Consider the following 23,470-nt stretch of genomic DNA (forward strand, 5'->3'; position numbering starts at 1 on the left):
AAGCTGAATTGAACACGTATTCTTGGAAGGTTCAAAGAAAGCCATTTTGGCTTGAGTTCGAAAGGACTCAAACCATATCATTTATATAAATAATATGTTGAAACATCCCAGAGAAAGTAAACATGCTATCCTATGTGGACCTGTCCGGTCCCCAGGCCAGGGTACACGGTGGCTGAGGTAGAGCCTTTGGGCGTGTACCAGTTCTCCCCAGAGTCCCGCCAGCTGGTCATCGAGGAAGACATCCAGACCATCACCCTCTACGTCCAGCGCCTCTACGGTTTCCGCAGCAACCGCACCCGGCTGACCTACGAGACGACGGCGGGCAGCGCGGCGCCGGCGGAGGACTTTGTGTCCGTGCGAGACGGCGAGGTGTTCTTCGACTCACCACGCCAGACCAACGCGTCCCTACGCCTGTCCGTGATCGACGACGCCCTCTCCGAACCGGACGAGAGCTTCTTCGTGAACCTGACCAGCGTCCAGGCATCGGCCTCCTACCCCCCCTCCCCGGACGCCCGGCCCCGCCTCGCCCCCCGGAACAGCGTCGCTAAGGTAACCATCCTGGCCAGTGATGTCACCGGGGGAGTTCTTAGCATCGGGCCGGCCCTGGTTCAGACGAGCGAGGACAGGGAGGAGGGGGCGGAGCAGGAGAAGAGGGTGCTTCTGAGGGTGCGGAGGTCCGACAGCCTGGTGGGACCCGTCAGGGTGAGGGTGCAGGCCTACGGGGGCGGCAGCTCGGGGGCCTCGCCGCTCCCCTTCAACGGGACCCTGGCCCTGGAGGGGCAGGACTTCAGGCTGGAGTCCGGCCTGGTGTCCCTGCAGGAGGGCCAAGTTGAAGCCCTGGTGTCCCTGCTCATCCTGGACGACTCGGAGCCCGAGGGGCAGGAAGTGTTCTTCGTCTACCTCAGCGACCCCGAGGGCGGGGCCCAGATCGCGGAGGGACCCGACCCGCTGGGCTTCAGCTCCTTCGCCAAAATTGTCATCATAGGTAACCGCTCGGTCTGGCATCCCATAATTATCATTCTAAGGGCGATGCGGTACTGACGAGCGTGTGCATGTGACGAGCCTGTCACCAACAAGGATCCATTTCTTTCTCCTGTCTTTCTCTTTCTTCTCGTCTCTCTCTCATATTTTCTCTCGCTCTTCTTGTCTCTCTCGCTCTCTCGCTCTCTCTTTCTCTCCCTCTCCGTCTCTCTTCCAGGGAGTGATTTCCATAACGGGATCGTGGGATTCAGTGTGAGCTCTCTGACAGGTCAGGTTCTGGACGAGGACTCGGTCAACAGAACTGCGCTGCTCTTCCTGGAGAGACAAGAGAACAGGTATCAGAGAAACACCGTTTACTCAAACTAGCCTAACTGCCTTCGGTCGTTTAACAAACCAGGAAACGTTCAGCAATTATCGACCCGGCCACTGGAGGAGCTGTTTGTTTATCGTCCCGGCAGGGCGTTCGAGGACGTGCAGGTGTTGTGGCGGGCCACGTTCAGCAAGGCCGGTCCGACCCTGGTCAACAACGGGCTGAACCTGACCAGGGAGCTGGTCCAGACCACAGGCTCGGCCCTGTGTAAGAGGGGCCAGGTCGTCTGTGCGTTCCACATGGAAATCAGGGACGACCAGGTCAGTGACACAACGCGGGGCCTTGTTTCTAATCTGATAATAGGATGATGATATGATGTTGTGATCTAATCGAATCAAAATTCATTCGTGTAGCCTTGTTTACAAGCAGTGTGACAGAGGGCTTCACATACGCCCATAGAACCGGCCCTCAGCCAACCTAAAGGAAATGGAATGACGATAACTCACTATAGCCCTGTGTGTCAGAAGTGATACTGAGTGTGTGTGTGTGTGTGTGTGTGGATTGCTGCTGAGACCTTGTGTGTCAGAGTTGACAGTGTGTGTCAGGATCAGGGAGTTAGACTCACATTGGAAAAGAAAGCTGCACAAACGCCGTAGGTGGGCCCGGAAGACCCCGCTGTGTGATCATGCCTCCTCTCCCCTCTCCTCTCCTGTGGCGGTCTCCTCTGTTCCCCCACATCCTGCCTTCGCTGGGAGGGGGGAGGGGGGAGGGGGGGGGGTGTATCAGGGAAAGAGGAGGGGCTATTTTAAGGGCAGCTCTCCACAGGCTCTAATCACTCGATCGCTCTCCGTGCACCGACAAACCACCTTCTCCCATCCTCGCCACAAGCACACGCTCGAACACACCCAGACGCCCCGACAGCCAGGGACAGCACGTACCACACTTCCCACAGGAAACGAGACGTGGAAAACCACGACGGCGACAAAAACGATCCCAGATCCGGTCTCCCCGTCTCCAACCCTCTCTGTGTTGATCCCGATCTAGGAGCCCGAGGAGCGAGCGTGGTTCCTGGTGGAGATCTTCCAGGTGGGCGCCGGGGCGTCCATCAACCAGAGCGCCCGCTTCGCCAACGTGACCCTGCTGGAGAGCGACGACCCCAGGGGGCTGGTGTACTTTGCGGTGGGCTCCAGGCTGGCGGTGGGCCACACGAGGACCCCCAGACTCAGCCTGCAGGTGTACAGAGAGGCCAGCGCTGCCTCCGCCATCACCGTACGCTACCGAACGCTGGTGGGTGGTGGATACGCACACACACACATAAATACCCCCACACAAACAGACATGAATACGCACACAAACTGACACACACACACATATGCCCTCGCTCGCACGCAAGTATATCCCCGCCAACGCAGTCGCGGGGAAAACCCGCGCACGCACCCGAAGCTACACACACTAGCACACACGCTCTCACTTCACCTCGAGCCGCTCGCTCAATCGCTCGCGTCATCGTAAACACTAGCACGGGCCACCAGCCATAACACGATTATCACCATTGACAAACTGTCCGTTACGTGGCACAGGGTAGGAAATCACGACACATAAATCGAATTGACTACAGTAAGTAGGTCAGTTGACCACTCACATTTCCCCAAGATGGTGTGTTATTCAACGCACTAAATACGATCTGAACTTGTTCCTCCTCTCCTTGACCTAATTTATTTGACCTAATTACATCTCCACAAAAGCATTATCGGATGCCTTGATAATGCTCTTTATATTTTTCTTATTTGACTTATTGTGTGTCTGTGTATATGAAAGGGAGTATTGTTTTAGAGGCCGCACAAGCAAATTTCGTTGTATGGTTTTACTGCACAATGACAAATAAAGTCTAATCTAATCAATGGGCAACCCAGAGAGCCAGATTCAACATTCAACTTCAATCTGTCCCCAATTGCCTCATTAAAAGGTTAGGCAGGAGACTGTCATTAGACTCCCACATTAGACTATTCCGTAACACTTTAAGTCAAAGGTTGCATTCAATACCATGTAACTACACAGCAAAACCCAGCGACAACACTGCATTGTGACATAGAAACTGCTATGTGGTTATGGTTTAGCATTGTAATACGTGGTCAGACTGGGAAGTTGTTGTTCCTGAAGGTTGACACAACCTTCAGCTGCCTGTTTGTAACATCCACACCCCTCCCCTATACTGTACTTGTAATAATCAATATCGCTAATTTGATACCATTGAATGACATAGCAGATCCCATGCACATGCAATGTGTTTACTTTCGATATTGCTACGTAGTTGTGTTGCCGACCCGTTCTTGCCAAGCATCACTTAGGAAGAGTTGCCTTGGCTGTGCGAGTTAATGGTCAGGTCAGGTGTATCTCTGAGTGATGGAGGACTCCCTGGGTTCTTCAGCTTGTAGACTTTGACAGACACATCCCTACCGCCTCACACCTCAGCCGACAGGAAACAGATCAGCCCATTGCCATGACACATGCCCCGGCCCCCCCGCTGCTGTCGATCCGCCAAACAACACCTTTTCATCAATACTGCTACCAACTTCAAAGCCTCCTGCCTCCTTCTACTTGGCTCTACCTCTCTAAATGCCCCCTTCCTTCCTTCCTTCCGCCCCCCCCTCCCCTCATCCTCTCATCCCCGCCCCTCCCAGGCGGTCAGCGCTGAGCCGTGTGTTTGATCCGCTCGCCCCTAGCGCTCGGTCTCGGGGCTAATATTGACGAGCGTTTCGCTGGCTTTGATATGGGAGATGAAAGGGCCCACGTCCGGCGCACTTACCCTCTCCCGGGTTCCTCGGCTTTCATCTTCCAAGGATGGGGCCACGGGGAACGCTGGCCGGATAAAAAGGGTTTTAAGATATCCGAGGCAGACACGTCCGTCCGCGGCTTTGGCTGTGTGTTTTTGTTTCCTTTTACCTCTCATGTTCGCCCTCTCTACATCCTATCGAGCGGGCACATAGTCTCTGTCCCCCTCGACATTCCGTCTCTCTCTCCCCCCTGCGCTGACCCGAGGTCCTCTTGTCTTGTCGTCCTCCAGGAGCTCCCCAGGGCCGAGGCGGTGGGCGCGTCCCTGATCTGGCCCGCCGTGGCTGGGATGGACTTCCTCCGAGCCCGGGGCGAGCTCACGTTCCAGCCGGGCCAGAGGAGCGCGGGCCTGGACGTGGCCCTCACCCCCGAGCAGGCCTCCTCCAACCCCACGCCCAAGCGCTTCCAGGTGGAGCTGTACGAGGCCAGCGGTGGGGCCAGGGTGCACCCCGCCTTCGGGCTGGCCAACGTGACCCTGGTGGCGGACGCGGAGACCCAGGCGGTGTGGGCCCTGCTGGACCAGCTCCAGCAGCCTCTGGACGCAGCCATACTGGACCGGGCCCTGGAAGGACTGCTCAACAAGGTCACCACCCCGGTCACCCCGGAGCAGATTACCGGCGTGCTGGAAGGCCTGGGGAAGGTGAGAGGCATAACTGGAGGGAGGGAGGGAGGAGGGGGGGGGGGACAGCCAGTCAAAATAAACATTTGTGACGTCTTCACAGTGCAGATGTAGCTTACAATCCCTCACCGGCCCTTCGGCGAGCTTCGGCCGTCGACCGTCAGTGACCGTTTAGCGTGGTCAGGTTCGCCAAGTCCGTGTTTGTTCTTGCCGAAAGGTCGGTCTCTCGCTTGTCCAAAAAGGTCCCTGTTGTCACAGCTTGTCTGAAGTCTTCCATATCACTGCTGTGCTCAGAGAGCACGACTATGGGGGAAGTGACAACCATTACTCAGGTAGAGCCGGCACTGTGATAGAGAGTGGGAGGAGTAAGGGGGCGGAGGTTGAAGACGAATGAGCCGTCACCACATCAAACACGGTGTTATTCTAGGCTGGAGGGATGGATTCATAGAAACATGACTCAGCAGAGCTTAGACAACAAGATGAAATCTCTAAGGAGGTCACCATAACAAGAACCCTGTGTGTAGTTGCATTGAGATTGTCACCACTAAGTTCTTCTTGCTCCTCAAAACCCAGATCGTTTTATAGATATATTTGTTGTTGTCGCATGCTGTAAACAAGCACACAAACACACACTGGCGTCATTGCGACAGGTGCTTGCCGAGGGCGAGAGGACCTCCCTGGCGGACAGCAGCCGGAGTTTGACCTACGACCTCTTGTGTGCCATGGCCAACCCCGCGCGCGTCGACACCAGGGGGGTCAGTCACCTGGCGCAGGTGGCGGAACGCTTCGCTTTCTCCCTCGTCACCCACAGCGAGTGTGGGGCACAGGGTCAGAGGTCAGTCCCGCCCGCATAGGAAGGAATGCCGTTGAACTCATCCGAAACCATATACGTTGTAGCAACTCAGGGGACTTGAAGGCCCGATACACAATAAAACAGGACTCCGACACTGGGGGTTAACATAAATGGGTCTTTACTAAAGGGTTTCAGGGTAAGGGTAATGGGACAAACTTTAAATCAGGGGTCTTCCCGTCCGGGGTCTGCGGTCCTTCAAGGAGTGTGGTTCTGGGGGGGTCAAAGCAGAGGGAAAGGTTAGTCGTTTGGGCAACGTTCCTCCAGCGTTGACTCTCTGGTTCTCCCTCCCCTGTGGCCTTGGGCTGGCTCCCTTTAAGCCCTCGCCTGATTGTCTGATGGGCTCCAGGTGTGACCATTGCCACGTGCCCAGTGGCTGCAGCACCTCGACCGGGTGATAGATTCCCTCTATCACCTCCCCCAATTGAATTCGATGGACCCGCCTTCGGGGCCGGACTGGCAGGTCTGACTCCCCTGGTTTGCTACAACGTCAGATAGGATGTAGTGTGTTGGGTGTTGTAGCGGCAAGCTACTTCCTGGAAAACGTTCATGCTGATTTGAGCTGGTCTGTTGTCTTCATGCGAGTGTTTTGTTTCTGAAACGATATGTCCTGCTGTCATTCTTAGCCGGGTCTCTTGTAAAAGAGATTTTGAATCTCAGTGGGTCAAACCTGGTTAAAGAAAGGTTAATAAATGAAATGACATGACATTAGTATTAGGATGAAACCTTGGATGAAGCACTTTAACCAGATTTGTAATGCTTTTGGGTGTCGTGTGTCTGGTTTTTCAGGGGGAAAACCATCCTAGATACCTGTCCCTACATGGGTATCACTGCCCACTACTGGTACCCCACACAAATCAATGGGCACACCTTCACCGGCAGGAACGCAGACACGTTCAGGCTCCCAGAGACCCTGCTGGAGGTCCCAGCCCCCACCGCAGGCCCCTTAACCCCCTCCGCCTGCCACCAACTGCAGCTGACGGAATTCGCCAGCGAACACTGGTTCCTCACCAACGACAAGACCACCGCCCTCAACGGGAAGGTGAGGAGGCACACCGGTTTGTAGACGTCGGGTTGAATCCACAGGCTTTCCAAGTAGGCCAAATGCGAGGATGGATGAGGCCGAGCACGAGGGTGGACTTCTCAGTTGTGGTCGTCGAAACCAACAGGGGGCGGTGTTGTCAAACTTTAACGGTTCAGACGGTAGCACCTTATTTTGACTCAACTGTTTCTGTGTGTGCTCGTGTTTCTGCGTGTGTCTGTGTGTGCCTTCCTGTGTGTGTGTCGCGCTCTCTACAGGTGTTCTCCGCCAGCATCCAGGGTCGAGGGTCGCGACCCCTAGCTGACGGGAGCGAGGTGGTGTACCGTATCCATACTCCCGGCCCCCGCGTCAAACCAGGCCAGTCCCTGTGTCTCCTCTGGAACCAGGCAGCTGAGAGGTACTCTGCCCTCCCTCTTCTAAAGTCAGGACAATCCCATTCCCCAAAGATATCAAAGCAGCTATTTCTTGTTAGATGACTGACTGCACTATGTTCACGGTTGTTGACCGAGTTGAAGTACTGTACAACATACTATTGTCAGCTTCAAGCCCGACCCTTTATCTTTATGTATGTACAGGGATAGTCAGTTAAAGTACGACACTTTCGGAGAAGAATGATTCTCCTGAGCCCTGACCTCGGTCGGTTGAGGAAGTGTTGAGCTCTCATATACAACGGTCAGAGGTTGTGCCCTGACCAGGTCGCCCGTAGCTCTTGGCTGGACAGACCGCAACCGAGTCCTGATGGTCTGGTTTGGCAGGTTCCCCAGATTAGAGAACTCACGCCAGAAATGTCCGTCAGCCTCAAGCGACAGAGAGAGAGAGAAAGAGAGAGGCGGTTTACATTCACTCTGACAGCAAGGGGGTGGACTAAATATCGATACGGAGCACTGTGGATCCTTAACATTTGGCGACCGACCCTGTTCCTCCAGCTGGCTGTCGGACGGACAGTTCTGCAGGGTGGCGGAGGAGGGCGGGGCCTACGTGGAGTGCGCCTGTTCCCACCTGTCCGTCTACACCGCCCGAGCAGAGATGGCTTCCCTCGCCTCCTACAACGAGGCCTTCTACGCCTCAGGCTTCATCTGTGTCTCGGGTACGCACGCACGCACACACACACACACTCACGCGCAGACAGAGTATGGTTTCTGTGGGATCTAATTGATGTGTCTGTCCCCCCCCCCCCCCCCCCCCCCCTAGGGTTTGTCCTGGCAATCGTATCGCACCTCCTGTGCTCCCGCTTCCCCATGTTTGCTGCCAAACTGCTCACCCACATGATGGTGGGGTGCCTGGGGACACAGGTAAGACACCCTGGGTCAGCCCCAAATACAACCCCACAACCCACCCTCTCCCAGGACTAACATGCTTCTATCCTGGGCACCGTTTGTGCTGTAAAACACCGGCATGAGGCTTCAGATGGATCGAGGACATTTAAATCCGTTGCAGGAGCATCCATCTCCATATCTATTTGCCTTGCTATGGATCAATAGGAAATGTGATTTGCGCGTTCGCAGGCACACACACACACACCGACACACACCGACACACACAAGTACGCACACTGTATTGCAGCATGTTCCTATGGGGTTTATATGCAATCCCAGCACCAGTTGTTGCTGCTGTAGCAACAGCTAACAGGAGGGTCCTCGCTAAACTAGCAAAACACACGCAGAAACACACACACACACCTCATTCGTACCTGCCACTTGCCGACACGGTGTCATCTGAAATAACGAGGAGCCCTGGACTCGCACCGGCGATCGTCCGTCACGACGGCGCGGTGAGCCTCGGCGGGCCCTGACAACAGAGCCATGCCCCTGGCCTGTAAACACACAGGCTGGGGCTGGAGGCGGCTAGCATCGAGGAGCTCTCAGCCTCTCTCCTCCAACACCTGGGAATGGGGAGTGGGAATTTTCCACTGGTCCCCGTTCTGTGGTAGACAAACACGAGCCCCTACTAAAGCAGTTTGTCTGCGGGGCCAAACCCCCCCCGACGCGCTGCGTTTACAACCCCGGACCCCCCTCTGCTTAAAACGTTCTGGGTGGAAAATTCCGTCCTGTCTTGTGCGTCAGATACTGTTCTGGATGTCCGAGGCCGATTGTGTGTGTGTGTGTGTTTGGCCTTGTGGTGAAGGGGTCGGTTGGTTGTGTTTTGGGAGTTGTGTCTGAAGGTTCAGAAGGTTGTGGTCTGACATCACGCTCTGTTGAGGGTGTTGATGCCAATACACTCGCCTACACGTTCAGGTGAAAAGAACGTTCAATCTCCTCAACCACAAGGTTGTTGATCCTTAGTTCCCTTAAACATCCCCAAGCCTTTTACATCTTTCAGTTTTAGTTTAATTTTTTTTTTTTTACGAGAATTGATCATTCTGAAAACAATTAGATGGCTTGTTGGACATCCACTAACACGTGACTAGTATGGTCGCCAGAGTTTGCCCAAGGCACGCCAGTATGACTAGCAGAGGTTGGGTTCATCAAGGTCATGTTGGTGTACACAGGCCATGCACAGCCTCTCTGGTTATATTTATCCAGCTTTGTGCAAATAATGTGATTGAGACCTCTGAATCAGGTCATGCTTTATCAATTCCCTGAACCACCCTGCTCTGTATGCATACACAAATCCACAATGCCAGATGGTTGTGAAGGACAAAGGTCCGAGTTCATCCTCTATGGAGAGGCTGTGGAACTGGGTTAAACCTCCTCTTAGTCAATGTGGGAGTGGGCCTAGTAGCTTAGTCTGGGTCTCTGATGTTAGGGACGTGATCTGGAGAAGATTCTCCATCCGTGGCTCTCAGCTCCCAGTGATTAATGATTCTCTGTGAGGCAAAATTCAAAGGGCCTTCTAGGGATAATCGATCTCCCTGTAGCACCTTTTGTTCGGAGTCAGTTCCTTCGCCAGCGAGAAGGCTGCCGTCGGTTGTGGTCCTCATTCAGATGAATGAGGAGGAAGTGGCGGAACAGTATAGCCCCGCGGAGGACCCTCTTGACATTTCTGTCAAGAGGGTCTGAATTAGTCCACGTGTCTTTCCCTTCGCGACCTACCCCCTCGCCTCTCTCCAGCTCTCCCTTTTTCTCTCTCTCTCGCACGCTCTCTCCCTCATTCCTTCGCCCCCAGTTTTCTTTTTTTGGTCGGTATTATTATCGAATGTAACGCCCTCAGAAATTCATTGAATGTTTTGGCGTGGTGAGGAGAGAGGCCGGCCCGCTTTCACGAAATGAGCGCGAGCGAGGATGACGTAGTCATCATGCTTCCCTCATCCCTCTCTCCCTTCCTCTCCACCTATCGGCCCCATCCATGCCCATCTGACGCTTTCACATCTCTGGGGGGCACAGACGCACGGTGTAGAGATGAGCGAGAGCCGCATTAACGGGCCGCCCCGCGGTCGCCGGCAGGAAAGGCTAACTTTGCGCGGCGAAGAAAGAATGCGTCCGCCTCCGGTGAGCCAATCGGTGCCGTGCGATTAGAGGCCGGGAACGGTCATTCAGGAAGAGTCAACATGCCTGCCCCGTCACATGTTGCCGTGCGTCTCGTGAGCGCTCGCCCTTCACCTCCCGCGTTCCTGGACAGTGGTGTCCCCCCCAGGTGTTGTGGGGGGGGGGGGGGTCGATGGGGGGGGGGGGGTCAGTCAGGGGTCACCGTGGGGGTGTGGAGACTGTACTTGACAGCGGGGGGTCGGCATTGGCACTGGCACTACCGATATCAGACCCTCCCCTCCCTCACCCCCCAACCCCCCCCCCCCCCCCACAGTGAGGGACAGAGTGAGATGACCCCTCCGCGACCTCCAGGCACACCTCGCCCCCCCCCCCCCCCGGGCGATGAAGCGGCCGGGGTGATAGGCCCCCTTGCCGTCTGGGAGACAACCGAAGATTGCGTGGAGTGGAAATGTACTCTGCAGCTTTGTTTCAGGATCATCTGGCCGCTTGTGTGTGTGTGTGTGTGTGTGTAAACCATGTTAGGGCTCTTCATACAAGCGGCAATAACGTACATTTATCCTAGGCAATCACAGAATGGAAGCCATAAACATCCATCAGGACTGTGTAGGTGGGTGTACACGCTGTACATCAACACGCACACGCAAGACATGAACCCACGTGCACAAGTACGAAGACAGCTGCACTACGACAGCCCTAGGCGACGCCCGCAGTCCCCCATACGTCCAGATCAAACGCTCGCGCCCAAACTGCACCCCCGCACCCCACTGCGATTCATCCGACGCCGACGCAACCACTTTCCCAGAAGGATCGCTTTGTCCTGCTGGCTTTTTGGCGAAACCTCCCAATCCAGCTCTGCCGCTCCTCCACCACATTCACATTCGCTCGGTTTCTCTTGTGCTTTGAGACGGATGTTTACGCGTTCTGTTTGTGGCCCTGAAGCAAAATAGCCAGACTTCAGGGTGGAGAAAGAGACATTTGGCCAACTTGGCCCGCGTCTGTGTGTTTTCGTCCGCTTCTGAACTTCGGAACCGTCGATTTGGGGTTAGGGTTAGCCCTGTCCTCTATCTCTCGATCTCACACTCTTTCCTCTCTCTCCTCCCTCGGTGTCTCTCTCTTACGTAACCCCGCGGCGAATTGGTCACTCGCGGAATCTTGTTGATCACAAGTGTCGTCAGATGGTTCGCCTTGCTCCTTGTGCCTTAGTGTTGCAGAAGGTGAGTAGGGCAGCGTGTTGAGTTTAAAGCTTGTCTCTTCCATAATTCAAATTCGTATCAGTACAGGCCATAATGGGATTCACGTCAGCCTTGACGAGCTGAAATTGTGCTCTCAGGTGGTAGTGGAGACCCATGTTACGTGATGAGAGAACTGCCCCTGTCCACTTCAACAACAGAGTGAAACGTTCTTTTTATTAACCAGATAATATCCCTATCTGGCTTATGGAGATTAAATTAAACATCACGCTTTGCCAAAACGACATGCATGTTATTAGACATGCTCAGGTGTTTTTGCCGTACGTGCATGTGTTGATTTATCGAGGTTATAGAGGTGTGTATAAGGAGACTTGTGGGTAAATTCAGGTCACTTGGAGTGTGTTTGGAGTCGGGTAGACATCTAACATCAGGACCTGACTCAGCACATGACGCCCCAGGGGTTACTTGAACACAGCACATGATTTGTGTGTGTGTACATGACCGCGTGCTGTACTGCGGTTGTGAAAATAGGACACAAGATTTCCCCTCCTGCTCTATAACCGATAATGTACCTTTTTTTCATTTCTTACCCATAGTCCTGTTCTCACACTCCATTGTTTATATACAGTACTGGCAGTTGGGAGGTGTTTATGCAAGCGTACTTCTGGTAATAGAGGATATCCTGTCGTTCTGGGAGACCTTCCAGCCAGTCAAACGCTCTCCCAGCTCCCAGGAGCCCACAGGAAATGTAACCTTGGAAACTCCACGGCCGATACGACGGGACATTCTGTTTGCGCTGGGAGGGAGACAGGAAGTGCGTGCGTGCGAGGGAGGGAGGAGGCGGGATCGGATGGAATCGTTTGGAGGATTCGGGTACGGCCCCTAACCCAGCACGTCGAGTGTTTGACGTCTGGATGGTATCGCTCGACGACAGGCCTCACTGGTAGAGCAGTCAGGGGAAGGTTTGTGTGAGTCAGACGTCCGTGGTTAACCACATGAGCGCATGGCTTATGTCTTAGGAGTACTGAGCTCTGAGATTGCCCTACTGTATAGAGAGAGAGAGATAGAGAGAGAGAGGGAGAGAGAGAGAGACGTTCTGACTAGCTTGCACAGGGTCTCCCCCTTATCACTTCATTACAGTCAACGGTTGGAGAATGAAAGGTCTCCTTGTGATAAAGATGTCGCCGTGACCTGAAACTGCATCATAACTGAAACTCAATTTGCCCACATGAGTTACGCTGTTTTTCCTTGCCCCAAACTGGTTCTGGCAGGTTTTCGAATGTCGAAGGTGATAAGGAGAAGGAGTCTCTAAAGATACTTAATATGGTCTGAATCCCTGTATGTCAGGCGGCCACTAAAGGCTGGCTAATAATGTAATCCTATAGTCTGGCTCTGACCTGGGCCCTGCAGGATATTGTAGGGGGGGGGGGGGCATCAGTGGTGAGAGGGGGGTAACCTTACACCCCACTGACAGCTCACCCTGTCTCATCCTCCTATCTTTGTCTTCCACTCAATGTGGCACTGGGTGTATCTGATGGTGTGTTGCTACATTATTTAGCCTTTCACTCTTTTTCTTCCTCTATCTCACACCCTCTCTCTCTCTGTCTCTCTCTCTCTCATCTCTCTCTCATCTCTCTCTCTGTCTCTCTCTCCTCCCCTTTCCACATAGCTCGTTTCCCTCTCTTTGTCTTCCTCTCTCCTCCCTCTCCCTCTCTCCCTCTCCCTCTCTCCCTCTCTCTCTCTCTCTCTCTCTCTCTCTCTCTCTCTCTCTCTCTGCCTCCCTCTCTCTTTCCCATCAGAGCGATGTCTCCATTTCTATTCTAAGCTCCTTCCATCCATCCTGCTGTCTGCATGCGGAGCCGGGCTGAGTGAACATCTGGGATGTCAACACCACATCAGACAATTAGCATGAGTTAGCACGAGCCTTGTTCTCTCCCTCGCTTTCTCTCTGGTATTCACTTCCTAGACGAGCTGGTGAATCTATACAGTTGTGTGTAACATCACAGAGGGGATTGTTGAGTAGGTCAGTTCGACAGGCTACGGGGTGTGGGGTCCTCACTCATGTCATTTCAACACTTCTGTATGTGTAACTGTCATTCTCACAGAACACTATACGATTGGTGGAAAGCTTAAAACATCTTTTATTGCCATTTAGTGCTTTGATCCACTATCAGCTTAAAAAAAAAATGCTAAATCAGTGTGGGAATGTGTGTTGTGGGTGTTAAGGGTCCCACTTTTAGATTTGACTTCACATTATTGGGAGAGTTTCCCATGTAATTCAGACTCTGCCCTTCTGAACTAGTTGACAAGGACACAAACACACACACACAAACACACGCAAACACACACACACAAACAGGTGGGTTGTCGCATTGACAGTGACCCCAAACACAGGCCGATGTGGGCCTTGAACTTTCCCCCATTATCCAGAATTAGCTTAGCAAACACAAGCAGGAGGCAGGGTCGGTCTTTCTCTCACACTGTGAAGGTTCAGAGATGGTCGACTGTTCGGTCCTTGGCTCTGTTGAACGACAGACCGGGCTGATTCAGCTTTTCCAAACACAGAGCAATGTTTAACTAAGTTACTGACCACAATACCTAACTATGTAGCCAACCCACGTAGCTAACTAACTAGCGCACTAACTAATTACCGAGCTAGAAACAAACTATTCCACACAGCACAGACAAACTTGCCGTGTTACACAAACAAACCGCGATATCTACTCTAATGCATGTGGAATAGCGTGTTACCTAATGAAACTGTGAACATACATTGGTCATAGATTGTGCTATGGGGACAGGGTGTATGTTCTGATACTGTTGCCACGGAATCCATGACACATCATGCCGCTCTCTCCAAATGCTGCTGTCTTGCATCAGGTTGGTGAAACCGTCGTTATCTAGTCAGGGGTTCAACTGCAAAACTGAATATATAGGATACCGATAGACATCCAGCTGTTCATTACGTGTAAACTGTTTGATTGACAGTTCTGTTCCGAATCGTTTATGGTTGTGAGTCATACAGTACACATCATATATTATTTGGCACTTCATAGAAAACATTTTGAAAGATTGTTTTCCGGAACTATAAAAAAAGTAAAAGTAAAAATAAATATGTAACCTATGTGTCACTCAACTAAGAAAGGCCTGGAGCTAAATATGACGTGATTTTCTTGTATTACAAACATAATCACTCGTGGTTGCAAAAAATGCCCTACCCATCACATTGCTTCTCAAGTCAACTGATCAAGTTTGAATCAACACCGCAGGGCAGTGCCCTAACCTCGACCAGCACACAGGTCATTGCTTCCATGTCACGGGAGAGCCTTATCAGTTCAGGATGTCACCCGGGTACCTGGTGAACTCACCGAGGACTCTGGGACCATTTCCCAGGGTCCTCGCTGCCCTCGCTGCCCTGCTCTATTTTTGGAGTTCAGTTTGCGTTAACCAGTTTAAATCTTACCGGGCTGAACTTTGGAGGGTGAGAACGGTGCATCACATGGTCTGGTGACTCAGCAGATTTCTTTGGAAAAGTGAATTTGTTGATTGTTTATCCACAGATAAAATCGGATTAATGGCTGTTTATTCTGCGCCAGTGAAGCAAGCCAGGCTGCTTTCCATTGGAATGACTTACAATACACATAGAACTGAATTCTTTTGGTATTGTACTTACTTAAATGTGCTTATCTTACATACAGTTTGCAGTTTTGCAAAAGTTTAGCAGTTTTGAGAGAGAGAGAGACAGAGAGACAGAGAGACAGAGAGACAGAGACAGAGAGAGACAGAGAGACAGAGAGAGAGAGAGATGTGGTATGTGACTCAAAGGCTGAAAGCAGATGATATTTCCCTGAAGCTGCGCCGAGTGGATTGAGAGGAAGGAAACCACGTCTGTATTTAGACAGAAGCTTGTCTATATTCAGACCTTTTGTTCGCACGAAAGACAAATCGTTTGGGCCCAACTGTAGGCTTCTTGATTTCACGCGGCAATGTGAATGGCAATACTAAAATTAGCCTTATCTGTAAAAAACAATGATTGTTACCATGATAACTAAAGGAAATATGGAGCCCTGTGGGGTTTTATTTACACAAGCAATAAACAATAGATGTACTTTCTCTTTTGCTCTCTCTAACACACACGCACACACACACACACACATACACACACACACACACACACACACACACACACACACACTGACCTTCCAATGATTCACTCTCTTGCTGTTGTCCTTTTTGATCAATAGGGGTCCCTCTACCTCTATGGTTTTAAACAGTCAACAATGAGAGCTGCACAAATGAATGAGCTGACAATCTCTAATTCCCCAGGGCCTCAGTGTTCTTTACTTGCCATATATCTTTTTAGAACACACTTATAAATTACAGGTCATTGTTTTCGAAAAAGTTTCCGGGAATTCGGTCGACCGTGTTTCCTCGAAATGATTTGCCAATGTTCTTCGCTGGAGGCATGAAGCTAAATACAGTTCATTCTGCAACACTCCACTGTACAGCGTCAATCTGTCGGATAGTGACGTTTACACATGAATCCGGTCTCATATACCATATAGCGCATATACTACAGTGACACCTGAGGAGAGGTTGTTTCAGCAGGACTGAGTACTTAACCCGATCTGGCTCTTGGCTCACTGATCGATCGGCGGTATTGGGGGCTGATGCACAGCAGCTGGGCTGTGTTGTTTTTAGGGCGACGTCCCGGCAACACGTGCGTGCGTGCGTGTGTGTGTGTTAGTCCTCCCAATGGGCCCTTTGTCTGGTTCAGTGAGCTGCTCACAGCACATGTAGGGGGGGACTTTGAAGAAGCGGCCTCTTGGATTGCAGTAGTTCTCTGACAGATGGCCTGCGCGGAGTTCCTGTCGGAGGCAGCGAGACTAGGCGAGGAGAGGATGACGAGCCCTGCTTCTCAGTTTGTCTCACGTGGGCGGTGCGAGGTTTGGAATGCTGGGCCGAGCTCGCTCCTTGCAATGTTTTTTTCGCGTGCATGTTTGCGTGTGCGTACGATAATATATCTTGATGCTTATTCTGTATGTGTGTGTGAGCGAGCGCTTGTTTTGCACCTGCTCTATACAGGACATACATAAAGTGCACTGCCCTCACTAAACTGGACTTTATCGGTGCTTTGTCAGTGCTGATGTCAGAAGCCACCTTGTCACCCCCCCCCCCCCCCCCTTTAAGGGACCTGGAGAAGAGCGGGAGAGGAGTGTCATGGAGGAACGTCGAGAGACTTACATCAACAGCCCGCATTGCTCTCTCCAACCAACCTGTGTTTGACGAGGGGGTCAAGTCACTATCCCAGTCCTCATTGGCCGCCCGCACCACTGCCATGGGTGTCCAGCCAAGGATGGGAGGGGTTGCTTCGGTTGTTTGGGTGTGCAACAGGGCAAGGATGGGTGGATGGGGGTGCTTGTTTGATAACAGCAAAGACTTTTGGGGATGGTAGTGTAAACCAAAAACAACAGAGAACTTTACTTGCTGATCTCGCAGTAAGTAATCCTAGGTGGTATCGAACACAACCACACGATGGACGTCCTTGGGCCGAGCCCTGCTTTGAGCCACAGCCACTGGGAACATAACATCATCTCTATTGCAACAGTACTGCTCTGTTTGATTGTATACTATTGTGCCATATGATATTCTGATCATGCTTGCTAAACATCTTCGACATTGTGAGGGGACCCACACTCGACACAAACTGGGATCCACACTAGGCCTAAAGGGTTCCACACTATCTAAAGGGTTACACACTAGGCCTGAAAGGTTACACACTAGGCCTAAAGGGTTACACACTAGGCCTAAAGGGTTACACACTAGGCCTGAAAGGTTACACACTAGGCCTAAAGGGTTACACACTAGGCCTGAAAGGTTACACACTAGGCCTAAAGGGTTACACACTAGGCCTAAAGGGTTACACACTAGGCCTAAAGGGTTACACACTAGGCCTAAAGGGTTACACACTAGGCCTAACACACCAGGCCAGCGGTGTGTTCAGCATGGTTACCATGTTACCAACATGGCTACCATGTCTCGCCGTGTCGTCGGGGAAGCCCCCCCCCCCCCCCCCCCCCCCCCCACGTCTGCCAGGTGCTCCTTCTCTCCGTCAGCGTCCTGCCAGCCTCACGCTGCACGTCCTCAGGCAGGCCCTAAATCACCCGCACGCCGCCCCTCCCCCCCGCGCTGCCCCACTAACCCACCTCCGAGCGAGCCCCGAGTGGCCCCTCCCCCCCCCGTCTCACGGCATGCGCCCACAAACAAACACTCGCTCAAGCGCACGCACGCACATAGGTGGAGTACGTGGTGAGTATCGCGTGTGCACATAAACGCGGCACACTAGTGCACACCCTGTTCGTTTCGGGGAGCGTGTCAGCTGTTGATAGGCGTGAAGGTTGCGTGATCGTCACTGACACATTTAACCAGCGCGAGGAAGGCCGGTTATGGGCAGGTTTTGGGACAGGGTCACAAAAGCGATGTCCTGGGTTTGAGCTTAGCTTTGGAAGCCTTTTATGGAATTTACAACCGCACAGAGCTTATGGGCTTCTCTTAATCTACACAATGTGACCATTAGAAGTCATTGTTTTGGCCCAGTTTCTCCTTCATTTCGTCCCTCTCTCTCTCCCCCTCTCTCTCTCTCTCTGGAGCTTGGTACACCAGCCTCCTCACAGGCTGTGCGGAACCCTGTCAGTGAGAAAGAGAGAGAGAGAGGGAAAGAAAGAAAGAGCAGGGGGGGGGGGATCTGAGGAACAGCAAGCCTTGTGTCTGGCTGGCAAGGTTGGGGGTGGGAGGGGTGGGTGGGGGCTGGGGCAGGGAGGAAGAGGAAGCAGACGAGACGTGCGGGGGTGGGGAGGGAGGGAGGGAGGGAGGGAGGGTGAGTGGAGGGAGGGTGGGAGGGAGGGAGGGAGGGTGAGTGGAGGGAGGGAGGGAGGGAGGGAGGGAGGGAGGGTGAGTGGAGGGAGGGAGGGAGGGAGGGAGGGAGGGAGGGAGGGTGGGAGGGAGGGAGGGAGGGTGAGTGGAGGGAGGGAGGGAGGGAGGGAGGGAGGGAGGGTGAGTGGAGGGAGGGAGGGAGGGAGGGTGGGAGGGAGGGAGGGAGGGTGAGTGGAGGGGGCTTTAGGCTGGTGCTCGGCGCTCCGTCCCCCTGCTGAACAAAAGCAGCTGAAGAAACACCCACGATGCTGCCTGGGCGCTGGAGAGAGCTCGTTCAGACCGGTACCTCTTAGAGGAGGGGGGGGAGGGTGGTGGGGGAGGGAGGGAGGCGGGGCAGAAAGGAGGAGGGAGGGGCAGAACGAGAGAGAAGGCAGGGAGCACGGGGGTAAGATAAGGGGTTGGTGGACGGCAGGGCGGTGCGGAGGAGCGCCTGGCACAGTGAGCCAAAGCTCTCCGCGTCCTCGCTGATGTCATGTTTTTCTGGCGGATGCTATTATTAGCCGCGGTGACGCGCCGCCCTGGCTAGCGTCGGCAGAGCTGCTGTATCGATCAGGCAAGGGGAGGAACCAGCCGTCGCACCAACACCCAGTGCACCAGGGGCTGTTGGGATGTATTCGGCTCCGAGTGTTGACTCACTGCGAGTGCCTTTGTTAGACACACATACAGCATACCAGAACAGTGAGAACACCAAATGATTCAATATTTGATGAATCATGACCCAGCAAGTTTGACTGAAATGGGTTGAAAAATATCAACTGATCGTGAGAATATTTTTGTTGTTGTTAGCAGATCTTATTTTCACATGTCTGAAAAGCACCATACTGTCTCGTAGATTACTTTATAGATCCCCAAGGCAACCAAACAGCTGGTGGGCTTTTAGGCCAGTGGCGATAGAGACGAGAGAAACCCAACAACAACCGTCCCACGCCCGGCCATGTGCTTTCAGCCCTGAACAAAGGAGGAGCTCCCTGATTGGCTCGCCGCCCAAACCGAGGGGCCAACCACGGGCGAAGCTCCTTGGCTCTCGGCGCTTGATGACAAACACACATGGCGTCTTCCGCAGAGGAAGACGCCATGCCTGCCTTTGTGCCTCGCTCTCTCTCTCGGGCTCCTTTGGCGGCGGGGCCGTGCTTGCGTGTGAGCGAGGCAGTATCTGGAGATGTCATCTTTGTACTCGGGGATCGTAAATTAGAGGCAGGCTCCGGGGTTGTTTGTGCGGGCGTGCCCTCAGAAGTTCCCGTTACACCCGTGAGTTTGTGCGCGATCGCACACAAGCCGCCTCAACACAAACGCGCTCACAAGCTTACACCGAAGCGCACGCACGCACGCACACACACACACACAAACGCTTCAATGCAAACACACCGGGCGCGCTCGAACAAAGCGCACACAAACCACCCTTGAAGACACACACACACACGTTCATACAGACACCCGCCTAGATAAGGGAGGGTCCTCGCTCTGTGCACCTCCCTGTCTGCTTGCAACGATAAGGATGCCTGAAGGTCTAGACATGGAGCCTCCTGGTCACAGGGTCGTCCCTCACCAACACCGAAGGTAACATTTGTACCCGTCACTTGTAACCCTAGACTACGTGACACATCCATGTGGGGGGAGGAGGTGAACCTATACCCCCCCCCCCCTAACTAAACCAGAACTAAATAGACAGGGGTGGGTTCTTGTCAAACAAGCCCGTAGGCTCTGTTCGATTGTCTTCAAACACCGTTTTGCTCGCCCTAGTCTGTGACCTCCGCCCTGATCCCTCTCCCTATCTCCCTGGCCGGTCTTTCTCGCTGACAGTTAAAAGGTTTGGCCTTAGCTTGACGGACAGACCTTCCAGTGTTTCGGCAATGTCTTTGTGTTTGTTGTACTGCCTTTGAAGAGGTGGCTTCTTGTGCTCGTGACTGTTCCTGCATGGCCTGTCTGCTCAGCTATCTGCCTCCGTGTGTGTGTGTGTGTGTGTGTGTGTCCCAGACTCTGTGTCTCTCTCGCTGCCATTAGTGGTAGTGATAAACACTGGGGGAGTCCTGCTTTCTGGAGACCTGGGTAATCTGTCCTCTTTGGTTAATGGTGACTGTGTGGCGTGGCTGATTTCCGCTGAGGCTTTTATGGCAGTTTATCAGGGGACTTTTATTTTGGTAATCAGTCACACTCACACGGAGAACCAAACTGATGGATCGAAAAATAGCAGTGGAGACGTTTTTCAGGACAGAACAGGCCATGCAACAGTTGTTTTTCCTGCTTCATGTCAGGTGGTGGTGGGGGGGAGGGGGGGGGGGGGGTATTCGATGCAACCTATCGATGAGCGGATTGTACTGGATCCCCCCCAGTCATTCGTTGATCCTTGCTGCGATCCACTGATCCTGTCCCTCGTGCTTGGCTGAACCTCAGCCCATAGAGGTCTGACCGGGGACCAAAGCATGCCTAATCCCCAGCCAGAGGGAATCGGTCTACGCACACGCCCCTCCCCCCCCCCCCCCACACACACACACACACACACTCAAACACACTTACTCACATTCAAACACACACATCCACACCTCTCCCCCCCCCCAAAAAAAAAAACCCTCTGGCTGGATCCCTTGCTCTGCCTGTGATCTGTAGTGTCCCAGTGTCCCAGCAGCTGCAGGCTGGCCCGGTACACAGCGAGGTGGAGAGCCTGTTCAGTAATGAGGAGGATCTCTCCTGCTCCAGGCGGTCTCCCCACTCCCAGGTCCTCTATTACCAGATCCTCTCCTCTCACCCACCCGAGTCAGGGCTTCGCTCAAACTAGTCAGGCAAGGATGGGTCGATGCCTCTGACTAGTGGAGTGTCATGTTTGTCTGGAGTCGCAGGGGTCTTTGATGGCTATTACAAAGCACCCTCTTGTCAAGCAGGTTTTAGGAGCGAAGGCACACAGAGGTTTTCCGGAACCAAGCTTTGTTCGTGACAGTCAATGTGGTAATCTTTGAGATGACTAAGGGGAAAAGTCAATTTGGCCTGTTACTCATGTGTGAAGTTGGCTCGTCTGTGCTTGTTCACACAAGTGTGTGTGTGTGTGTGCGCCCCCGCGCGTGTGTGTGTTTCCAGTCCAGAGCTACGCTAGCTAGGCCGGTGGCATGCGCTGCCCTTGGCCAACGTGAGATTTAAGTCCGCCAAATAACCCTGCTTCCCAGAATCACTCTTCCCATCAGCCACCTGGCTGTCATCTCGGTTCCAATTCACGCCTACCCTGGTTTCCTTCCTGTTTGACTTCACCCATCCACACACACACACACACACACACAAACACACAGAGCTTGGAACACACGTTTGAAACCTGCCTCAGCCGTTGTTTGTTCAAATGTAGCCCTACTTTATTTATGACTTGAAATGGGATTCAGAGAGGGGAAAAATACAGTTCAGCAAGGGCCGGCTGATTTCATGGATGAAGACTTCAAACAGATGGAAAAGAGAAAACAGGTTTCCCAGCTAGAGATCTGGAAAGAAGAGGACGAGCTTAGAGAGAAAGAGAGAGAGAGAGAAAGAGAGAGAGAGAGAGAGAGAGAGAGAGAGAGAGAGAGAGAGAGAGGGAGAGAGGGAGGGGGAGGGGGAGGGGGAGGGGGAGGGGGAGGGGGAGGGGGAGGGGGAGGGGGAGGGGGAGGGGGAGGGGAGGGAGAGGGAGAGGGAGAGGGAGAGGGAGAGGGAGAGGGGGAGGGGGAGGGGGAGGGGGAGGGGGAGGGAGAGGAGAGGGAGGGAGAGGGAGAGGGAGAGGGAGAGGGAGAGGGAGAGGGAGAGGGAGAGGGAGAGGGAGAGAGGGAGGGATTGGTAAGATGAAGCAAGAAAGAGAGAGAGAGAGAGAGAGAGAGAGAGAGAGAGGCACGAGGAAAGGACAATCAATCTCTGTTTGGTTTGGAAGGGTCACCATTGTGCCGCGGTGGCATTTTGAGATTCCAACCCGCGATGGGGCTACTCCACAGCAGCCCAGAGCAGACTGCACCGCCCTCCCTGGGTAACACACAGGTCAACTCACCGCTCGCTCCTGCTTGTTGGAGTGGTTGCCCCGGGCGACGGCATTATTCGGTCAACCTACACAACTGAACCGTTTGCTTGCTAGTGTAACCGGATCTAGAACTTGTTTGGTTGCAGCAAAGATCCAGTCTGTTTTCCCCGTCTCACCTGAGCCATTGTGATTTTGTGATGAGTAATGTTGGTTGGGAGGACTTGAGTATCGACCGTAGCTCTATTACAGACTTAAACAACTTAATACAGGGTGGACAACTGCAATAGGTGTGATATGGAATATGAGAGTATTTTGTCTCCATCTCGCACTGAAATGTGATCTGACAAGCCATTGAAACGTATTGCATGCACCCACGTCATGTACTTGCTTGTTGAGGCTGGGGTTTCTCAGCAACAGGTTTGTCAAAGATTGTCACCCTGCCGACGCGCGTTCCGTTCTCGCGTACCTGATTCGCGACATCTTGTCGTCGTTTCATCGTGTCTAGACGGCCGAAGACTGCATGTCTGCGATCAATCAGAGGCTCGCGGCTAAGTTCTTGTCACGACGAGCCGTATATCACCATGAGACATCTCAACGCACATGAATGCTGTGTAAGTCACACTGATGGATGCGTGTCTGTGTGCACACATGCGTGTGTGTGTGTGCGGGGGGTGTGTGTGTGTGTTTGTATTGGTATACTCAATAAGTACACAGTCTGGTTGGGCGGCATGGTAGGGGTGGTGCAGTCAGACTGGTGATGAGGAGGACGGTGATGAGGGGGGGCGATGGTGGAGTGTTTGGGAGAGTGCTCATCCAGGGCTACTGGGGATCAAGAGGGAGAGAGAGAGGGAGGGAGAAGGTGTCATGGGGTGCAGCCATCTGGCATCCTATCCCATCACTGGAGATAAGACAGGTGTTCTTTCAGTTGCTCTGCCCCCGCCCCCACACACACTCTCTCTCTCTCTCTCTCTCTCTCTCTCTCTCTCTCTCTCTCTCTCTCTCTCTCTCTCCCCCTCCCCCTCCCCCTCCCTCTCCCTCTCCCTCTCTCTCTCTCTCTCTCTCTCTCTCACACACACTAGTGTGTCTCTCTTTGGTAACATAAGCTCGTGGATGAGTCATCCTCTGGTGGCGGGAACAGCCTCCAGGGTCAGTCCATTATACTGTCACAGAGGGGGAGCTCCACAGGAAGAGTGCCACAGGCAGAGTTTCATTACCCTGAGAGGCAGGCAGAGACTCTGACAGACAAACAGGTAGATAGACAGACATGTAGACAGACAGGCATACAGAGAGACAGACAGACAGGTAGGCAGACAGACAGGCAGACGGG

At 53.2% G+C, this 23,470-nt stretch overlaps 1 protein-coding gene across 1 annotated transcript in view; it reads left to right on the forward strand.

Annotated features, from left to right (window-relative positions):
- Window positions 1-23,470, forward strand: part of adgrv1 (adhesion G protein-coupled receptor V1) — a 75,053-nt gene that overhangs the window by 39,649 nt on the left and 11,934 nt on the right. Inside the window, exons 73-82 of the mRNA XM_062454095.1 lie at window positions 156-985; window positions 1,199-1,316; window positions 1,440-1,611; window positions 2,336-2,578; window positions 4,356-4,763; window positions 5,393-5,577; window positions 6,382-6,634; window positions 6,892-7,031; window positions 7,561-7,721; window positions 7,826-7,926. Of these exons, the coding sequence (XP_062310079.1) occupies window positions 156-985; window positions 1,199-1,316; window positions 1,440-1,611; window positions 2,336-2,578; window positions 4,356-4,763; window positions 5,393-5,577; window positions 6,382-6,634; window positions 6,892-7,031; window positions 7,561-7,721; window positions 7,826-7,926 (2,611 nt within the window). The remainder of the gene's footprint in view (window positions 1-155; window positions 986-1,198; window positions 1,317-1,439; window positions 1,612-2,335; window positions 2,579-4,355; window positions 4,764-5,392; window positions 5,578-6,381; window positions 6,635-6,891; window positions 7,032-7,560; window positions 7,722-7,825; window positions 7,927-23,470) is intronic.

Source organism: Osmerus eperlanus, chromosome 28, assembly GCF_963692335.1.
Source record: "Osmerus eperlanus chromosome 28, fOsmEpe2.1, whole genome shotgun sequence".
Lineage (NCBI taxonomy): Eukaryota > Metazoa > Chordata > Actinopteri > Osmeriformes > Osmeridae > Osmerus > Osmerus eperlanus.